The sequence below is a fragment of the Megalobrama amblycephala genome, linkage group LG4 (genome assembly GCF_018812025.1).
Source record: "Megalobrama amblycephala isolate DHTTF-2021 linkage group LG4, ASM1881202v1, whole genome shotgun sequence".
NCBI classification, from domain to species: domain Eukaryota; kingdom Metazoa; phylum Chordata; class Actinopteri; order Cypriniformes; family Xenocyprididae; genus Megalobrama; species Megalobrama amblycephala.
This window is the reverse complement of record NC_063047.1, coordinates 35,432,571-35,454,721: the sequence shown is the minus strand read 5'-3', so window position 1 is coordinate 35,454,721 and position 22,151 is coordinate 35,432,571. Positions and strand designations below refer to the sequence as shown.

General features: G+C 37.3%; 1 protein-coding gene across 3 annotated transcripts in view; it reads right to left on the bottom strand.

The window, feature by feature from the left end:
* Positions 1-892: 892 nt before the first annotated feature.
* Positions 893-22,151, bottom strand: part of dapk1 (death-associated protein kinase 1) — an 84,881-nt gene continuing 63,622 nt past the window's right edge. For 2 of the 3 annotated variants that reach the window (XM_048189057.1, XM_048189058.1), the window contains 8 exons: positions 16,032-16,109; positions 13,130-13,346; positions 12,053-12,238; positions 10,161-10,358; positions 9,007-9,145; positions 8,637-8,757; positions 6,310-6,498; positions 893-3,812 (listed from right to left, as the gene is read on the bottom strand). In XM_048189057.1, coding sequence (XP_048045014.1) covers positions 2,544-3,812; positions 6,310-6,498; positions 8,637-8,757; positions 9,007-9,145; positions 10,161-10,358; positions 12,053-12,238; positions 13,130-13,346; positions 16,032-16,109 — 2,397 coding nt within the window. In that variant the 3' untranslated portion in view covers positions 893-2,543. Of the gene's footprint in view, positions 3,813-6,309; positions 6,499-8,636; positions 8,758-9,006; positions 9,146-10,160; positions 10,359-12,052; positions 12,239-12,351; positions 13,012-13,129; positions 13,347-16,031; positions 16,110-22,151 lie in introns of those variants that run through there. The other variant, XM_048189059.1, reaches the window with a different exon arrangement.

The following is a 22,151-nucleotide window of genomic DNA, read 5'->3' as shown; positions in this document are numbered from 1 at the left end:
GTTTATATATATATATATATATATATATATATATATATATATATATATATATATATATATATATTTTTTTAGTCAACCAGAGTCTTAAAAATAAAGGTTCTTTATTGTTATGGATGGCTCCATTAAGAACATTTGACAGCCATGGATAGTGGAGAAAAGAACCCTGCTTTTGGAACCTTTATTGTTTTAAGAGTGTATAACAGAAAAGAGCTGTAAAAGGAAGAGAACAGAAAGGCTTCAATATGTTATGTTGAAATTAAGGTGCTTTGGTAATTATGTTCGCTGAGTAATGCATGCTCTGTCATGCCATACACTCTGACTCCTCAAAAAAAAAACGCACATGACTGATTATTCATCATGTAATCATTATCATTTTCAATTCATTTTAGTGGGCCATGCTTCTCATGGTGGATTCGAAAGGCCTCAGAATTACCCAGAATTTACTGGAGGGCAATTGAGAAAATTTCACAATACAATGGACTGTTACTGGGACATGTTTTGTAGCATATTACGTAATTTAGACCAAAGAATCTGCCATTTTGTGGGAAAATTTCCTGTCCTAAAAAAATCTTCCTGTCCTTGTGATTTCCGCAACATCTCTTCAATCCCTCCCTCAAATCTCAACTACAAATCTATCTTTTCTCTCAGTTTTTCAGGCCTACTCTGCGAGAGTTTATTATTTAGTGTTTTTATTATTTTTGTTGTTTGCTTATATATTGCAGTTTCTACCTGTTATGTCTTCACATCATTTCTTTTCTTTGTACAGTACAGTTGAGCTTGGGTGCTTCATAAATAAAATGTATTATTGTCCTAAAAATCTTTTTCAAACAGAGAAATATAAATGGCAAAAAAAAAGCTTTTTTTTTTTGTTCATAAAGAACTTGGAGAATCATTGAGTAAACAATTTATTATAAAAAAAAAAGGTAGTACACTGTAAAGTTTAAGGAAGTATTAAGGACATGGCATTCAGAGACATGCAAACATAATATAAATAGAGAAATAATGTGAAGGTCTTGTGCAAAGAGATGACTGTACAAGTCTTAAATACACCAGGATAAATTTCCCTCTGATTTACCCTGTTAAAGTCTTAAGAGGGGAAATCATAAACCTCGACCACAGCTAAACAGAGAAAGAGCTCCATAATACATAGACTTAATCACAATATAAAAATGTGCCTTTTGGAATGATAGAACAAAATATGCCCGATTCCCTTTTAAAAATGTTTGTGATTTTAAGCCTGCAAAGGGAAAGATGAAGGGTTGGAGGATAGACCTGTCCCAAAATATAATATGGAACAGTTCTCTTTTTTTTTAAAGACATTAGAAACATGATGAAACTGCAACTTGTCTCATTTAAAGGAGAGCAAAAGAGTCATAGCATGTGTTTAAGATGTAACAGAGAATCTTTGCTGCCATCTACAGTTCATTTGTGTCCAGCATACCACATTCATTACAACCAGACAGGTATTCCTGTAACTGAGGAATGGCTTCACTTTTTCAGTTTCAATGCAAATGTTGACATTTTATGACATTTTTTAATTCTCCAGTGTAAAGAATACACATGACGAATTGTTCGAAATAAATTTGTCTTAAACACTCAACAACAGTGTAAATGTGTGAAACAGAATATATTGATATAACAGCGGAACAATTGCAACAAAGATCATGCTTACAAATACACTGAAGCAGACATCATTTTTATATATAAAAAATGAAATCATATTTGTCATGTAAGTGCCTGGATTATTTCATCATTTCCATTTGTCAGGTAGTTATAACCGTAAAGTTTCTCAAAAGTGAATGTGACAAGCGTGAATAAGACAAATGTGAAGGATTTTAGAAACCAGATTTTAAAATAATTTACCATGTATTTTCGCTTTTCAAGGAATGTTTAGTATGTTGGTTTGTGCTTCATCAGTTAAATAAAATCCTGTCTTTGCAATAAGAAACATTCAGGTAGTAAATGTAAACTACACAGATTTCTATGTTTGAGAACAAGCATTAAGCTATTGTCGCGTAATAGAAATGTTCATTAAAAGCTTCATAAGACAGGTAAACACTGAAGCGCTTGCAGAGGTGCACATCCAATTTTCAAATCTACAATGATGGCTCTTTGTCAACAGTTTACCATCTTCAAGGCACTCAATAGCTTGAGTCATTTATTAAATAATGTTGCCAAGCACTTAGTGATCTATCATTCGGTCATCAAATTTAGTGAAATTCCCATATAACAGCTGTCTGATTATATAAAAGTAATTGCAAACTGCAGATTTATTCAATAAGGACATTTTGAGAAAGCCCGTCTACAGTTTCACCTTGGGAATGTGAGACAGTCGATAAAAGATTTGCAGGGGAAAAGTTACATAGGCACCTTTTCAGAGACACCAAAGATGAACATTCAGAAATCGCAAAGGGCAACAAAATGGACATGAACAGAGTATCCGATTCAAATACTTAAGTCTCAGGACACCAGCGAGTTTGAGATTTAACACCACTCTTGTCGGTTAATTAATTGCACGTTTCTCTATAGACACCAGTGACGTCCTAACGAGAGATCACGGAACTGATGGAGTTGTAGGACGTGCCGCCCCCGTTACACACCGGGCTGTAGGGCTCCGGTGGGGTGCCCAGAATCTCCAAGTTGACTCGGAACACTGGCGCAGCTCTAAGGAGGAAATCCGCTGCGTCCCGACGGCCAAGTTCTCGCAACTTAGCGAGCAAAATGCCTATGGTTGAATCCGGTCGTTGGCTCCACTCTTGCAGGAGTGTGGCTGTGGGGCTGAGAAGGGAAAGAGGGTCGGCAGGCGGAGTCCCGTTGGTGCCAGAACTGTATTTAGCAGCGAGCTCGCTAAGGCCCAAGTTCATGGCGAGCAGGCACCAGTCCTTTCCGAGGGCGTCGGGTGGGTCCAGCAGGCGGCAGAGCTTGCGTCGAGCCAGGTGACTGACTTCCGCCACGGGCACATCCCCACCAAGACTGCCCTGTTTGTAGACCTGGGTGCAACCTAATGCTATGATACTGACAAAGCTCTCACGATAGCCACCCATGGTGTTCGACAGCGCGTTCTCGCCTCGTGCCTGAGCGCGGAAAAAGTCCCTCGGCTGGTAGAGCATGACAGGGCCGTGGTGTTCCCGCAGCTGCTGAGGGCTTAGATAATGTCGGGCGGTAAGCAAACCGGGTAACGTAGCAGCTAAGAGACCCTCTGCCATGCCGCACAACGTGTCCAACAAAGCATAGCACCGTCCGGGATCTGTATCAGGTCCTCGTAATTGTACCTCCATTCCCTGCCCGTGGTTCACAAGGAGCACCAGAGCCTCAGCACCACCGAGTCCAACCCGAGCTCCACCGCTCCACAACCTCACGTCCTCGGCCTCAACCTCAGGCTTCTGTTGCCGGCTCCACCGGCATAAGTTCACTTGAAACTTGTGGAAAAGTCCACAAGGGAACGGCGCCAAGTGCTCCGCGGGAACCACGCGCACTCCACCGTAAAGCAATGCGTCCTCACCTTCGATGTCTTCCTCATCAGTCCAGGTGTGCTGTAGGCCACCCGTGCGTATCAGGGCGGGGATGTCAACCATTCCCGGGTTGGCTATGTCACGTGCGCATACGTCCATGGCATCGAGCACCTGGAGAAGTTCATCGATGTCACCTTCGGAGACTAGGTTTTGGAGTTCTTCCACACGGTAGCGACCTCGGTAGTGATGGATCGCTTTGGGGGTTTCAATTGAGAGAAGCTTGCCAAGTACGTTACTACAAAGCCAGCGAGGATCTAACAGGACAACATCCTGGACAGTCTCACTCTGCATGATGTTAATCTAGAGGAAAAAAAAAAGAAAGAAAAAAAAAGGAATAAAAATGATTGAGTGCAAAGCAAATGGGTGATTCTGATGGCCGTTTAAAGGTCTGTTCGCATCAAGATGAATATTCAGTGCAATGAAAGTTTTATTTAAATAGACTGCTGTTAAAGGGATAGTTCACCCAAAAATGAAAATTATCCCATGATTTACTCACCCTCAAGAAATCCTAGGTGTATATGACTATCTTCTTTCAGACGAACACAATCAGACATATATTTAAAAAATATCCTTAGTCCTCCAAGGTTTATAATGGATGTGAAAGGGTGGGGGTTACACATTTTGAAGCCTCCCCAAAAAAATGCATCCATCCATCCATAATTAAAGTAATCCATACGGCTCCAGGGGGTTAATAAAGGCCTTTTGAAGCAAAGCGATGCATTTTTATAAGAAAAATATCCATATTTAAAACTTTATAAATTCAAATAACTAGCTTCCGGCAGACAACTGTACGCATACTGCGCACGTCCACTTGCACCAAATGATTAACCTTTGATGCGATGTTTGACGCAGGATGTAGGAGTATTGTAAGCTTAGGCGCCTCTCGCGGTTCAAACAAATAGGGCTGGGCAACAAACTCAAGCTCTTCTTCTCTTATTTCAAAATCCTCCAACATTTCTCTTTAAAAATTATCATTTTAGACTTCTAATTCGTGACTGGTGTTTTGTTTTGCTCTATACTCTATACTATGTCATGCGTCAGGTCAGAGGTTACTCTTCCACTGCAAATCAATGCATACCACCACTTATAGTTAATAAAGTTCTAAATATGGATATTTTTCAGAAATGCATCGATTCACTTCAGAAGGCCTTATTATTAACCCCCATTTTTATTATGGATGGATGCATTTCTTTTTTTTGGTTCCAAAATGTGCCCCCACACAAACATTATAAAGCTTAGAGGAGCAAGGATACTTTTAAATTGATCTCCAATTGTGTTCGTCTTAAAGAAGATAGTCATATACATCTAGGATGGCTTGAGGGTGAGTAAATCATGGGATAATTTTCATTTTTGGGTGAACTATCCCTTTAATGTGTCTGTTCAGACCGACACAAACGTTCACATGCTGACGGATTTGTTTTTATGTAGAGATGTTCTAAATTGTTTTCCATTGCACAATGACGAAAACTGGTCAACCAATAAGATTCACACTTTTGGTCACATGCTCAGAGCAGCTGAAGTTACATAGTACTACAACTTGGTGGCGCTCACCTACAGACTATTTTGCTGCCAGTAAACAGCAGAGGAAGAATCCAGAACCAGCTCTACACTCTTGTATTTGTTATTGTTTGATAAACACCATAGTGAATACAGAAATCTGATCGGCTGTTTGAAAACATTGTAAATCCTTTTTTCTCCCTGACAAGTGGGTGTCAAAACAAAGTTCCGTACCATTTTTGACTGATTTTCTAAAAGTGCCAACTACTGTTAGTCAGTGGATCTGCATTTTCTTTCAGTCAGTCTGGTGTTTTCTATGCATTAGTCTGAACAGACATATCATATGTGAAAATCAGACCAAATATTTGTGTTGGTGTGAACAAGCCTTTAGGTGGCTTCCATAACAGTTCAGCAGATGTGTCGATCCAAATTCAAATTGTAAATGTGATATATTCAAATAAATGTGATAAATCATCAGTAGATGTATATCAGGTATAAGAGCAGAATTTAGGTCTGTTCATCACGCAGAACTATTGTATGGATTCGGAAGACTAGAAATACAGCAAACACATTGTATGTAAAACTTTTATGAAACTCAAATAGTGATTTTTTCAAATTTTGGAGCTTGATAGCCCAAGACAAAATGTAGAAAAACGAAACGGGCTGACAACAACTGTCATCTTTGGGTGAATTATTCTTTGAAGAGAAATGACATAACAGATATTAAGGGGGGTGAGGTTAAATACAAAGGGAGCTGAAGCCCCATAAACAGAGTATGTTATGTAAGTAAATGTTAATAAAGCTGAATCACAGCTTGGCATTTTAGCCCATCAACATCAAAACATTCCCTAAAATGTGTTTAAGTGTTGCTGCTGAAAACACAAATGACTAATATTGATGAGAATGACTCATTCACCTGCCCTCTCTAACGGTGAAGCTGTTGTTGTAATGGTTGTGGGTGGTCAATAGACTGAAAAAGCCCCTATTCAGTTGCTGACGCCCACCAACTCATTTGGATCCACATAAAAAAAGTGTTTGTAGATGTTCTGCATTTTAGACTTTGATTGTTTTGAGGTAATGCATGTGGCATTAATAGCGGGGGCGTGTACGATAGTATAGCATAATGCATGAAAATAATCATTTTAATTAATGATACAGTGCAACCACCTCAAACACACTTTATATCCACAGCTATATACCCATAATTCAAACATGCATACATATTTAATCATCTGCTCATCATCACATACACACACACACACTCTCACACCTTCACTGGGCCGCCCACCCACACACACACCTCTCCCATGCTGTGAAGTTGTGAAGCCAGTTCCCGCAGATTCTCTTCGCTGGCTAGAGGGTTGATTTGTTCTTGCACATCCACAACAAACTGTTGCCATGACATCAGCTGGTTTGGCCCATTCAGTTTCCGCCAGGAAGGCAGAGTGGACAACAGCTTCTCTGCCAGCTGAGTCATCGGCCTGCAGGACTGTCAAAACGAGAGAGATAGAAAATACATTTTTACATTTCTAAAGAAAACATGAGAGAGTACTTGTCAATAGGGTTGTCAAGTCTTTTCGAGTGGTACTTAACATGCTCCTATGCAGTTGCTAGGGTTTTATGAGTGGTTGCTAAGTAGTTACTTTCTAGCCCAAGTCAAAAGAGCGGACCCCCATGTCTTTGATATTCTCATCCTGAAATATTGTCCAAATATAATTCTAAAGAGTTTTTTTCCCCCAATTAACCAAAAGTAGGAGTGATAGTTGAAACCACCACTGATAAATGAATGCCAGACTTCAGCACTTCAAACAAACTGTTCTCTATATATTTCATAAATAAATATACTATAGTAAATACTTCTTGATATAGTATTTTTTTTCTTTATAATATACTGAACGTGTAGACAAAAATCCATTCCAGACACAATATAATGGCAGATGAGAAAGAAATCAGTACAGGTACGTGTAGGAGTGAGAGACAGATGAGAGAGATGTAGGAGGGAGCATCAGAGTGTCAGTGTTTGATATTATTGTGTATTTCTGAGACAAAAATGTGTGTGTAAAGAGAAGGGAGCCTCATTATTGGGATCAGACTATCAGAAAACATTACAATCAGTTTCACACTTTTTAGCAAATAAATTTCCAATTCCTTTTTGGACATTTGTGATTGCTGGATAAACATTTTAAAAATAATTTCAAAAACACTCAAAAAAAAAAAAAAAGCAACGTCTTTAGAAAGTTTAATGTCTTTTTCATAATTAATGCAAATCATCAATGTTAAAACATGGGGGGTTTCAGTTCATTTATAGGGTTAGCTCACCCAAAAATGAAATTTCTGTCATTAATTACTCACCCTTCATGTCGTTCCAAACTAGTAAGACTTTCATTCATCTTCGGAACACAAATTAAGATAATTTTGATGAAATCTGAGAGCTTTTTGACCTTCAAAAGACTGCAATGTTATTTCCACTTTCAAGGCCCAGAAAGGTAGTGAAGACATTGTTAAAATAGTCCATGTGACTACAGTGGTTCAACCTTAAAGGGTTAGTTCACCCAAAAATGAAAATTCTGTCAATTATTACTTACCCTCATGCCGTTCCACATCCGTAAGACCTTTGTTAATCTTCGGAACACAAATTAAGATATTTTAGTTAAAATCCGATGGCTCCGTGAGGCCTCCATAGGAAACAATGTCATTTCCTCTCTCAAGATCCATAAAGGTACTAAAACATATTTAAATCGGTTCATGTGAGTACAGTGGTTCAATATTAATATTATAAAGCGACGAGAATATTTTTGGAGCGCCAAAAATAACAAAATAACGACTTATTTAGTGATGGCCGATTTCAAGACACTGCTTCATGAAGCATCGGAGCACAGTGAATCTGTGTATTGAATCTGCTGTTCGGAGCACCAAAGTCACGTGATTTCAGCCGTTGGCAGTTTGACACACGATCTGAATCATGATTCGACACGCTGATTCATTTTGCTCCGATGCTTCATGAAGCAGTGTTTTGAAATCAGCCATCGCTATATAAGTCATTATTTTGTTATTTTGGCGCTCAAAAAATATTCTCGTCGCTTTACAATATTAATATTGATCCACTGTACTCACATGAGCTGATTTAAATATGTTTTTACTACCTTTATGGATCTTGAGAGAGGAAATGTCATTGCATCGGATTTCAACTAAGATATCTTAATTTGTGTTCTGAAGATTAACGAAGGTCTTACGGGTGTGGAACGACATGAGGGTGAGTAATTAATGACAGAATTTTCATTTTTGGGTGAACTAACCCTTTAATGTTATGAAGCGACAAAAATCTTAATTCGTGTTCTGAAGATGAACAAAGGTCTTATGGGTGTAGAACGACATGAGGGTGAGTAATTAATGACAGAATTTTCATTTTTGGGTGAACTAACCCTTTAATGTTATGAAGCGACAAAAATCTTAATTCGTGTTCTGAAGATGAACAAAGGTCTTATGGGTGTAGAACGACATGAGGGTGAGTAATTAATGACAGAATTTTCATTTTTGGGTGAACTAACCCTTTAACATGAATGCTACATCTAGGCAATTTAAAGTGTAAAGTGTTGGGATGTGCAGTAGAGTGGAGAACGATCTTACAGAGATGATGGCGCTGCGGAGCTCTAACAGAAGGTTTCTCAGCAGCTTCATGTCTTTGGAGTTGGACGCTCCTGCATCCATGACAAAGAGCTTCTCAGCAATCTGCAGATCATTCCCAAACCTGATAAAATAAATAAATAAAATAAAAAATAATCAGTATAACAATCAATTTAATAGAAACAAATCACATTCAAGGCTGAGTAGCTTTAACTCAATTGATCATTTTGGCTTATAATGATGTTTTATCTACCAAATCACTTTAATCAGTATGATTTAATCTGTGCTACATAGAGTAAAAGGCTCACTCTGCCAAATATTGTCCTTGTAGGTCTCATAGATCCAAACTGACAGTTTATATTGATTTAATCACCTGTTTCTGACTTCCCTAAGTAGAGATCTCTCCTTGTCATAGCTGAACTCTCCCCCAAATGATCGGGGCAGATTCACAATGTCAGCATGTGTGGCCACCAGCACCACACGCAGTGGATTCCTGATCTTCCCTCCAAAGGCTGCGGACACAACAGAGCACCAGTCTTATTCTCTGTTCTCAACATTTTTTAATCTCAATTCATAATGTCAATTCTGAACTATTTGAGAGCCATAGACCAAGAACTAGATTCCTAGATTTAGACTGATGAACTGACTCTAATGAAGTCTCTTTTAGGCATTATCCCTAACACTATGGATGGGCCTGCTACAGTACTTGCACAAATTCATCAACCATCACTACAGTGCAAGCAAAGGCAAGTCAGGCTGAAATTACCAAAGAGAGTTTAAGAGAGACAAGAATGAGAAAACTACAAACAGCATCAATGAAGCACACAGAATGGAGAACAGTGAAACAGTGATAAATGGACAACAAAACGGCATGCACAAGCTTGTTTCTTTCATAGGAATGTCAATTACCTTGTTAAATTATTACAAATAATCATTTTTAAAAAAAAAAAAGTGTTAAAAAAGTAACTTGGATAATTGGTTCAAACCCAGCTAAAGCAATGGAGGCACAACGGAGATGCTTTCATAAGTATAACTGCTTTTAACTCATCAGAGCATCTTAAAAGTATGGTGCGGATGGTGTGAAAAACAACAAGATACAGTTGGTTAACGGTTTTCGTAGCTTACTAATATTACAAATGTTAGTAAAATTGATTTGACTAATTACGGATATGAGAATTTCAACAGTATGGGTACAAGAGGGGCAGAAACTGATGAATAAAACTGAGCCTTAACAAAAACGCAATAAATGCAGATATGGTGTAATTGCATGATTGCATTATTGTAAAATAAATAATAATAATAATAATAATAATAAATGCATTATACAAAACTACTAAAGTAACTAAGTTACTAATCATGTATAAAAAAATGCATTTTAATACAGAACAAATTGTACAACTTCCTAAGACCTCTTAATCACAGACTTCACAGCTTTAGCTGAACCCTGTAATTATTGTAATGGAAATCCCTCTACAAAGGAGGAGGAAAAAAATCTATACATTGAACACTGTAGTCTCACACACATACCGATGTTCTCCTCTGGCAGCATGAGAGCCTTTAGGCAGTTGAGCCAGAATGTGACCTGGTTGAGTTGAGTCTCATAAGGCTCCTCCAGGCTGAATAAGACCAAATGAATTGCTGTGGCGTCATTTGCAGCGAAGTAGTCATATGAGCAGTAGTAGACGGGATTACCAGAGAACTCCCAAATACTGAACTCTCCAACTCCTGAGAATACACCCATATACACACAAATAAGCATACATAAAATATAATACAATTTAGAAAATAAAAAATATGAGAATCATGTGACACTGAAGACTAAAGTAATGGCTGCTGAAAATTCCATCACAGGAATAAATTACATTGTAAAATATATTAAAATAGAGAGAAGTAACTTTAAATTGTAAAAAAATATTTCATAATAATATAATTTTTACTGTATTTTTGATCAAATAAATGCAGCTTTGGTGAGCATAAGAGACATATTTATTTAGAATGTATTATCTTATAATCAGATAATATAGTAACTACCCTAGATGCCACTATCATTCAAAAGTTTTAGATTGGTAAGATTTTTTTAAAGATGAATGTGTCTGTGAAGTTTTAGCTCAAAATACCCCATAGATTTTTTTTTATTCATTTTTTTAACTGCCTATTTTGGGGCATCATTAACTATGCACCGATATATAGGTTGCAGCCCCTTTAATTCTCGTGCTCCCCCTCCCCCGGAGCTCGCGCTTGCCTTGAACAGCATAAACACAGTTCACACAGCTAATATAACCCTCAAAATGGATCCTTACAAAATGTTCGTCATGCATGCTGCTTGCATACATCGGATCATGTGAGTATAGTATTTTTTTGGATGTATTACATTTGATTCTGAATGAGTTTGAGGCTATGCTGCGTGGCTAAAGCTAACATTACACACTGTTGGAGAGATTTATAAAGAATGAAGTTGTGTTTATGCATTATACAGACTGCAAATGTTTAAAAATGAAAATAGCGACGGCTCTCTTGTCTCTGTGAATACAGTAAGAAACGATGGTAACTTTAACCACATTTAACAGTACATTAGCAACATGCTAACGAAACATTTAGAAAGACAATTCATAAATATCACTAAAGATATCATGTTATCATGGATCATGTCAGTTATTATTGCTCCATCTGCCATTCTTCGCTATTGCTCTTGCTTGCTTACCTTGTCTGATGATTCAGCTGTGCACATTCAGACGTTTTGCCCTTGTCTAATGGCTTGATCATGGGCTGGCATATGCAAATATTGGGGGCATACATATTAATGATCCCGACTGTTACGTAACAGTCGGTGTTATGTTGAGATTCGCCTGTTCTTCGGAGGTCTTTTAAACAAATGAGATTTATATAAGAAGGAGGAAACAATGGAGTTTGAAACTCACTGTATGTCTTTTCCATGTACTGAACTCTTGTTATTCAACTATGCCAAGGTAAATTCAATATTTAATTCTAGGGCACCTTTAATGTTTTTTAAAAGAAGTCTCTTCTGTTTACCAAGGCTGCATTTATTTGATTCAAAATACAGCAAAAACAGTAATTTTGTGAATTATTTTTACAGTTTAAAATAACTTTTTATTTGAATATATTTTGAATATATCATTACTCCAGTCTTCAGTGTCACATGATCCTTCAGAAATCAATCTGATATGCTGATTTGCTGCTCAAGAAACATTTATTTTTATCATCAATGTTGAAAACGGTGAAAAGAAAGTTCAAAAGAACAGCATTTATCTGAAATAGAAAGCTTTTGTAACATTATACACTATTGTACACAACTGTTTTCAATACTGATGATAATAATAAACGTTTCTTGGGCAGCAAATCAGCATTTAGCAATGATTGAGAATGATTCAGCTTTGCCAACACAGGAATAAGTCTTTCACCATTGACATTGGCATTCTGGATGTCGATGGCTTTGGTAGCGGTGTCGTCAGCCGTGGAGAGAGAGTTATGAACAGGACTGAAGACCTCCAACACTCCTTTAGTCAGACTGGGCTCGAACATCATACTGCGGCTACGCACACTTACATTCTCACAGCCTGGGTACAGGTTAGAGATACTGACAGACACTACAGACACACAGCAAAAAGAAAGAAAGACTGTAAACTACATGGAATTATTTATGGCTCCTTATAATTTATTACAATATGGATATATTTGTTACTGAAGGATAAATCATGTCTATTATTTGAAGTTTAAAAAAAAAAAAAGTTTAGTTTTTATAATTTAATGGCCTGCGGAAACCCACCACATGGGGGAGCTCTTTGCTAAAGTCCTGATTCCAGTTTTCCCAGTGTTAACAGGAAAAGAAATATTTAGGAAAGGTTTTATATATAGTTAAAAAAAACATACAGAAGCTTTTTATAGCAGAAAAAATCTCTGCATAGTAAGGTAACTGTTGCTTAGTTAGTTAAATATATGGACTGGTGATGGAAAAAGATTGTGTTTAAACCCTATAATGGATGATCCATTATCACCACATAATATATATATTATTTAAAAAGTTGAGCCAAAAAAAACACAAAAAAAACAAAAAAAAAACCATAGGACTGCAATAGAGCATTTTATTTTGGAGAAATATGAGAGTCAGATGACTCAAAACTCCTTTTTTATACCCTACAAAGTGTTAGTCACACTGCGCTGCATATGTCTCGCACAATCAACGCCTTCCACTGAACTTTGGTTCTTTCTAAAAACTTTTCTCACAGAAACCCTGAGACGGCTTCCTCAGTTTGGCAGCAGCAGTATTTGTGAGAAAAGAAACGTAGCTTCATAGGTAATGCATTATATTGCCGCGATTCCACCTTCCAAGGATAGCGCTATATGACGTGCGTGTGTTAATCTGGGAATGAGTGAGGGAAACAACAAGGGAACAAAGTTGCCACAGTTTCATACTTCGAGTTGCCAAGCATAATTTTCAGCTTTTCTATAGATACAGAAGGACAGACACATCACCCTACCTGCAGGTTTGGAGGTGACCGGTGAGGCAGGGTGTCGTACAGGGTTGGTCAGCCTGGTCCTTCTCCTCCTGAAGAAACTCCGTAAGATGCCACACTTCAAAGACTCCACCAGAGTGCTCTTCCCTGCTCCCGAGTGGCCAAACAGCTTGAGTTTGATGCGAGGTTGAGGGGTCTGTGTAGGCCGCAGCTGTTGGATGTAAATGCTCTTATGGTTGTCCTGTAAGACCAGTCACAAAGGCCATGTAAATTAACACAATCCAACGGCATTTCAACATGACATATGGACCAATGACATAATGGTAATGTGACCGAGAATGTGCAGTGCATCCTAATAAGTGTAATTTATAGGCTCTTTTATAGGCTCTTACACGCTAGTACTCTGGGTCTGCCAACTGAGCAAGATCCACATTTCCATATTATTAAATCATGTATGTGACGGTCAAATAAAATGACTTTCAAAATATAAAGTCAAGATTGTGTTTAATAGACAAAAAACATACATCTGAGCAGTAGATCAAATCAGAGCGATTGCAGCATTAAAATGAGATTTAAAGGTGCCCTCGAATGAAAAATTGAATTTATCTTGGCATAGTTAAATAACAAGAGTTCAGTACATGGAAATGACATACATTGAGTCTCAAACTCCATTGTTTCCTCCTTTTTATATAAATCTCATTTGTTTAAAAGACCTCCGAAGAACAGGCGAATCTCAACATAACACCGACTGTTACGTAACAGTCGGGGTGTACGCCCCCAATATTTGCATATGCCAGCCCACGTTTCCAACATTATAAAAGGCATTAGACAAGGGCAGGCAGTATTAACGTCTGGATGTGCACAACCAAATCATCAAACTAGGTAAGCAAGCAAGAACAATAGCGAAAAATGGCAGATGGATCAATAATAACTGACATGATCCAAGATAACATGATATTTTTTGTGCTATTTGTAAACTGTCTTTCTAAATGTTTCGTTAGCATGTTGCTAATGTACTGTTAAATGTGGTTAAAGTTACCATCGGTTATTACTGTATTCATGGAGACAAGAGAGCCGTCGCTATTTTAATTTTTAAACACTTGCAGTCTGTATAATGCATAAACACAACTTCATTCTTTATAAATCTCTCCAACAGAGTAGCATTAGCCGTTAGCCACGGAGCACCATCAAACTCATTCAGAATCAGAAGTAAACAATATAACAGTATACAATACTCACATAATCCGACGCATACATGCCGCATGCATGACGAACACTTTGTAAAGATCCATTTTGAGGGTTATATTAGCTGTGTAAACTTTGTTAAGGCACTGTTCAAGGCAAGCGCGAGCTCTGTGGGCGTGGACCACGGGATTTAAAGGGGCCGCAGCATAAAATCGGCGCGTTTATAATGATGCCCCAAAATAGGCAGTTAAAAAAATTACGAAAAAAAAAATCTATGGGGTATTTTGAGCTGAAACTTCACAGACACATTCAGGGGACACCTTAGACTTATATTACATCTTTTAAAAACATAATCCAGGGCACCTTTAAGAAGATCAAATTAGAGGCGACTGAAAGATCTTAACATATGGAAAAACATTTATTTTTAGTCACCTTGAAAATGCTTTCATCACAGTACAGGACTATGCAAGAGCTTCAAAATGCCATCTGGGATTTTACTGGGATTAATTGGCAGATCTGGTGCTATGTTTCGCATTGATGGGAGGGGCTGTGGGCTTCAGTTATGATAAATACCATGGAACTTATTAACTACCATATCACTGTACAATCAAATGTACATGGTATTCCAAGCTTCTTTAAAGAATACCATGGAACATATTCCACAAATGACACTATAGAGTGTATTTTTCCCATTCAATTTCCTCTCTTCGTTAAAGAGTTGTTAACCTTGAACCAAACCAACCAGAGTTGAATGAGTTGAATCACAACATTACAAACTTTGATGAGAATCAAAGTATTTGAGAATCAGATAAAATGACAAAAGGTACAAGACTGTGAACTTATATTTTTGCAAAATATGCATGAGATTATTTCGTCATTCGCAGGGCTTCATTGGAGTGGGCGGACACTAAAGATTTCTTCTGGCATGATTTGCTTGATGCTATTCTCTGATTGGTGGAGTTTTTTTTTTTTTTTTTTTTTAGCAGTGTCATGAGTAATGTAGTTTTTCACCAGGAATTCCTATGTTAAACATGATTATTCAAAAACAGTTGAAATAATGCAGACTGATGGCTTCAGCAAAAGCATATGTCGCTCACAGTGGTTCTGTTTTTAATGGTTTGTTATCAATAAAAATCGACTTCAATATGGAAAATATGAATGTACCTTGGTACCTTTATGTAATTTCTTTGTAAGTCATCATGGTTCAGAGATGCCCATAAAGTTCACTGGTCATATAATATTAATTAGCTTCAAAATTTAGTTTAGCTATGCATTATTATATATTTTATATTATAAAAAAACTATTTCAACACACTCAAATATTTAAAAAACTGCTGCATGGCATATAATCATAGCCAATCTGAGCATATTTTGTGGTGTAATACACAGCTATATGGAGATGGATTTTAGGCCAATGAGATTTCAGTTGCTTTGCAATATTATAAATACTATTTAAAAAAAATAATAACCCAACTATTTATAATTGTTACATTCAGACCAACAGCAGATCAACGGGTTAAAAAATTAAATGTTATGCAAGCCAAACATTTATTTTTAAAATAACAAAATCAGTTCTTCTGCATACATTTTAAGGGGATGAAAGGCATTATTGAGAACAAAACTGACATCCTTTGCAGGTGTCATAAAAAAAGGATCTCATAAGCCTTAACAAAGCATTCATGTAATGCAAATGAATGTCTCTTGAGTCTTAGTGAGATGAATAATAAACAAAGCCTCACACCTTTTTCAGCTTGGCCAGCAGCACTGCTACATGCTCCTGCTGCTCTGCAGCCGCGAGATCCTCCGCTGTCTTTCCATCCTGCAAGAGACAATGACAGTGATGGATAAACTGCAGCGACAGAACATTACAGGCAATACGGGGCCTGTCAGCGTCCAGTGACACAGATGAATGAGTAAAGCTAGATAAATAAAAGTCCATCAGCCTTTCATCTGCTCAGTATTACCAGACCTCCGCACTAATAAAGCTCTGAGAGAACAAGAGAGTCAGTGAGTTTGCAGGGTAAGGGTGTAAAAGAGAAAGTGAGAAGCTAACAAGAGAAAGTGAGAAAGAAAGAAGAGAGAGAATATCACCTAACAGCTCAACAGCGTGACTCACAGTACGTTACAAAAGCTGCTAGAGATAGAATAGCGGGTACAGTAATGATTACGACTGAAATTAATTAAAAGTGTAATGCTGCCTTTAGCTCATATCAGACGAATGTATATTCGAGATGAGTGCAGATGAAAGACACCACAAATGATGGTTATCAGTCAAACAATATTAAGTCAGTACCAGGGTCGTTCTTTCTACAACACTCATTTGCAATAGTTTCATGGGATTGCATGTGCTTTCCATTCAACCTGACTGCTGCGCTCATCGAAGAAGAGTTGTGATACGGTAATCTTTCTCTGAACAGCTCCCTGAACTAAGTTCAACTATTCACCCACCCCCTCTCACTTCTGCTGCTATCTGTCTGTCCGCCCATGCAAATAGTCTCTTCACCTGCTAGAAGCCATGTTAGCACCATACAGTTCAGGTAAAGTTCATTACATCGGAGAAAATGTGCATCAGTATAAAATAAATTCTTTGACATTTGAACTTGAGATATACAATAAACACTACAGTTCAAAAGTTTGGTGCTGGTAAGATTTTAAAATTTTTCAGGCTGCATTTATTTAAAAACTCCCTGTGGTGAAAATCAAGTTTTTAATGTTGATTATATGTCTGTGTGGTGTTTTTAATATGCTTTAAGACAAACCATGTGCAAATTCATAAGTCAAGTGAGTATTTTCTCCTTAAAACTGCAGTGAAAAAAGAAAGTCTCAAAAACGTGGTTTGAAATTGCCGGGGTTCTCACGTCAATGTGCGAGTGGGCTTTAGCATATCATTAACTATGCTGCGAAGCAGGGGAGTCTCAAGAGAAGCTAGGTTATCCCGGTATATTTTTTCTGTTGATATGAAAAATCGGGTAGATTTAGCAATATAGCAGGTGAATTGTGTAAATGATATTACAATGTTATGAACGATGTGAATCCACTGACATTCTAAGGTGTTCAAAGTGTTTCTAAGAATACTGATTTTTTGAAGGCAGCTGTCTGACTCTGAGATGGCAAACGGGAACATGGTTTGTGTAAACATTATCAACACATTATTAGCTGTTTGATAACGTAGTCAAGAAAAAGGCTGTTTTATTAACTACTGTTATTTGTACCATTCTGATACATCGACTTGTATATGAGCCTGTATAATTCATTCTTCAAATTCTTCTTAATCAGTTTCTATATGGCTGAATTAAACCAGTATTTCCACTTGCCATTGAGCAGCATTTACTACAGTAGAGTTGACTGAGTGGATCAGGCAGTCTGAGCTGGTGTGATTGAGTGGAGGCAAAGCTAATTTGCATATTCTTAGATCCACATATACAAAATGAAGCAAGGGTGTAGAGTTACATTCAAGCTATTTTAAGGCATGAATACATTCTTTTTCCCAGGAAAGAAACATTTAAATATCATTACGGTGATCAAAGACGAGTTTTAAAGATGCAATTTGTAGACTTTTCTGATCACTAGAGGTCGCTCGAGGCCTATTCAAAACAAATGTGTCGCTTGATGATGCCAAGTTTGAGCGCGGAATCTTGGGACATGTGGTCTTCACCTCACAGCCGGTGAAAAAGAATTGGGATATGACTCGGGAAGAAATCATGTTCATGGATGCGATTAACGTTAACTGTAATATGAAGCAGAGCAGGACCGAGTGTTGTGGGAGCTGAACGAGGAGCTGGAGCGATTGCGCAACACACGCCTCACGAGCAGCGGAACTTTTATTATGCCACAGTTGCCGGTGGTGCTTCCGCTTTTCCGGTCATGACACAGCTCTGTTTATCATATTAGATACATTTGAGTGTGTTGAAAACGTTACTCTTTGTGTTCACTCGGCGGCTGCTGTGAGACACTTGTTACACACTGCAGTAAGCTAGATCGATTTTAGAATATCATATTAAAAAAATGCTGGATGGCTTGTGTTGATAAATGGCATGCAATTAAAACGTATTGTATGATGGAGAAAATTCTGTATTACTGTTAATAAAAATAAAGCTGCATCTGATTATGCTATGTTAGCTACTTCACAAAATAGTGTTTTTTCTGAGGCATGGTAAAACATGATAAATCGCAAAAAAAAAAAAAAAAAAAAAAAATCAAGAAAATTAGATTTAAGCAATAAGACTAAACATGTTGAGCTATATAACAATAATTAGTTTTCTGTCTATAAATATATCAAAACAGTTGTTTTCTTGTCTATTAAAACATGTAATATATGCGTATTTGGTGTTTCCATGGTGTCTACAAAATAAAACCGGAAACCGAGGGTAACGTAGGTATGACACAATTGACAGGTGACTCATCACACGTCCCGGAGCCTTGGTTGAATCTGCAATTTTCTCATGATTTACAAATAGTTGTAAACATTTGGGATATTGTAAGTACTCAAGTGAACAAAATATATAACACTGGCCTAGTGGTTTTTGGATATTTTACTGCAAAATTCTTACATATTGCACCTTTAAGGGATACATTTATTGTAGACTTTATATATATATATATATATATATATATATATATATATATATATATATATATATATATATAAATTTAAATGTAATTTATTTGATGGCAAAGCTGAATTTTTAGTAGCGATTTAGTAGCAGTGCAGCTTAATATTTTTTTTTTCAGGATACTTTGATCAATAGAAAGTTCAAAAGAACAGCATTTATTTGGAATAGAAATCTTTTGTAAAATATGTCTTTACGGTCACCTTTGATCAATTTAATGCATCTTTGAATTAAGGTATTAATAATAATAATAATAACTTACAGACACCATCTTTTTGAATGGTAGTATATACAGTATATATTATTTAATCCCCAGTATTAACCATCAAATTAAAAATCCTGATCAATTGGAAAGACTGGAAGCTTTGTATTATGATTTGGCACTAATGGGCTAAACCCCAGGTGTCATTTATATCTAGAGAACCCCCTGGAAATGGTACTCATTTAAGTCAGTTAATGAGGACCAACCAATTTACATTTCTAATCATTTTACGTGGCAGCAATGGAATGATAAAATACATAATGAAAGCATCAATTACACACCTAATGCACTTTCTTTGCAATTATTTTTTTTTCACAAGCATTAAAAAAGCTTTCTGTCTTTGTGTGAAAGTGAAAAAGAGAGAGAGAGGAAAAAAAAAAAGATCTGTGACTATTTCATTACAACGAAAATGACGCACATAAGAATTTCCCAGCAGGCTTTGACGGCAACACATGCGTGATTGTGAAATCAGCATCAGGAAAGGGGTTGTGGAGGGGGAACGACTATCAGAGAGTGAGAGCCTGCCTGCTCGAAGTAACTATATTCCACAGAAAGGTCATATGTAAAAATGGTGTAAAAAAAAAAAAGCCGTTAAAACATACAGTCAGCATAAGAAAAAGCTGTGAGGCAACTCTGCAATGCTATACATAAACCTCAAAGCAGTCTTGGTTATCTGAAAAAAATCTTTTTACCCAAAACCCAGCAGAGTCACAGCCTTTGACCAAAACCATTAATGATTAAACACCTTGGGATACACGTACACAATCTCACTCGCAGCAACACAAACCCACACATAACACCTGGGGCCACATGCACAAGCAAACCACACAACCAGAAACAGCTGTGTTCCTCCTCAAACCGACGGGGACAAATGTACCAGCCTCCCTCTGAAAGAGAGCCCCCGCACACCCCCACACAAACCACAGCGAAAGAGGAAGTGATGAACACCGCAGAGGTGTTAAAGTACCGATGAAAAGGACAGAAATGGGAAAGCTTTGCTGCACTGTAATTACTCTTATCTAACGCGCCTTTCCTACAAATTAGACTATGAGATATGACTACAAATTCTGCCGTTCAAAACAGCCTATTTTCTTATTCACAGACTCTTTTTGTGTCTGTCTGCTCGTCTCCAGCTCATACTATGTGTCCCCATGAGGACGGGCTTGTATTAATTTATTGATTTGTGGTTGTCTCCCAAAAGATTAAAGATGCCTGGAAATCTCAAGGCTGAATGGAGCATTCTGACATGAGGCAACCAAATCTAGTGTTTGTTTGACACATTGAGACCACAGCTTGTCATTATCATATTGGAAAGGGAAACATGAAAAAAATAAAATAATGGTAGGTGCTTGGAAGAGATGAGCAAAAACAAATCATAGTGGATTTTTTTATATATTTTCTGAAGAAAATGTGAGTGCTATCATGGTGCTTGGGTGCTGTGTGTGGGTTTTAGCACATTGTTATGCAGTTGCTAAGGTGTTCTAAACAGGTGTTTTTGCCCATTTTATCATCAATCGGGTGAAAATCATACATTGATCAAAAGTGACAGTAAATGTATTTATAATACTGGAGTAATGATGCTGAAAATTCAGCTTTGTCATCACAGGAATAAATTACATTTTACAATAGATTAAAATAGAAAACAGTTATTTTCAGTTGTAATATTTCACAACATACTGTTTTTACTTTATTTTTGAAGTATTTTTCATTGTTAGGTAATGTAGTTAAAGGTGCCATCGAACTTTTTTTTTTTCTACAAGATGTAGTATAAGTCTAAGGTGTCCCCTGAATGTGTCTGTGAAGTTTCAGCTCAAAATACCCCATAGATTTTTTTTAATTAATTTTTTTAACTGCCTATTTTGAGGCATAATTAGAAATGCGCCAATTCATGCTGCAGCCCCTTTAAATCGCGCGCTCTCCGCCCCCTCCCGAGCTCTCGACTCTATCACTGCATAAACAAAGTTCACACAGCTAATATAACCCTCAAAATGGATCTTTACAAAGTGTTCGTCATGCAGCATGTCTAATCGCGTAAGTATGGTATTTATTTGGATGTTTACATTTGATTCTGAATGAGTTTGATGGTGCTCCGTGGCTAAAGCTAACATTACACACTGTTGGAGAGATTTATAAAGAATGAAGTTGTGTTTATGAATTATACAGACTGCAAGTGTTTAAAAATGAAAATAGCGACGGCTCTCTTGTCTCCGTGAATACAGTAGTAAACGATGGTTACTTTAACCACAATTAACAGTACATTAGCAACATGCTAACGAAACATTTAGAAAGACAATTTACAAAAATCACTAAAAATATAATGTTATCATGAATCATGTCAGTTATTATTGCTCCATCTGCCATTTTTCTCTATTGTTCTTGCTTGCTTACCTAGTCTGATGATTCAGCTGTGCACAGATCCAGACATTAATACTGCCTTGTCTAAAGCCTTGAACATGAGCTGGCATATGCAAATATTGGGGGTGTACATATTAATGATCCCGTCTGTTACGTAACAGTCGGTGTTATGTTGAGATTCACCTCTTTTCCGGAGGTCTTTTAAACAAATGAGGTTTATATAAGAAGGAGGAAACAATGGTGTTTGAGACTCACTGTATGTCTTTTCCATGTACTGAACGAGGTCAATTCAATTTTCAATTCGATGGCACCTTTAATCTTATTGTAAAGTGGTACCAAAAATAAAAAGCGTACCCACCCCAAACTTTTGAATGGTACTGTATAGCCTGACAAATTACTGAAAAAAAGCCGAAAACCACATTAATCAGCCGCTTCCTATATGTGGAAGCCATTTTTTCTTTCTTAATCCACTGACCCATATGCCTCTGGCAATGAATTATGGATTCACAAAATTCCCATGTGCTGTAACATGCATTGTGCATCGGCTGCTCTTCAATATTAACACTGAGGAGGAGCGCTTTGAGATGGCGTTGAGGTAGGGGGTGTGAGCGAGGGGCGGGATGTGGGGGTTATT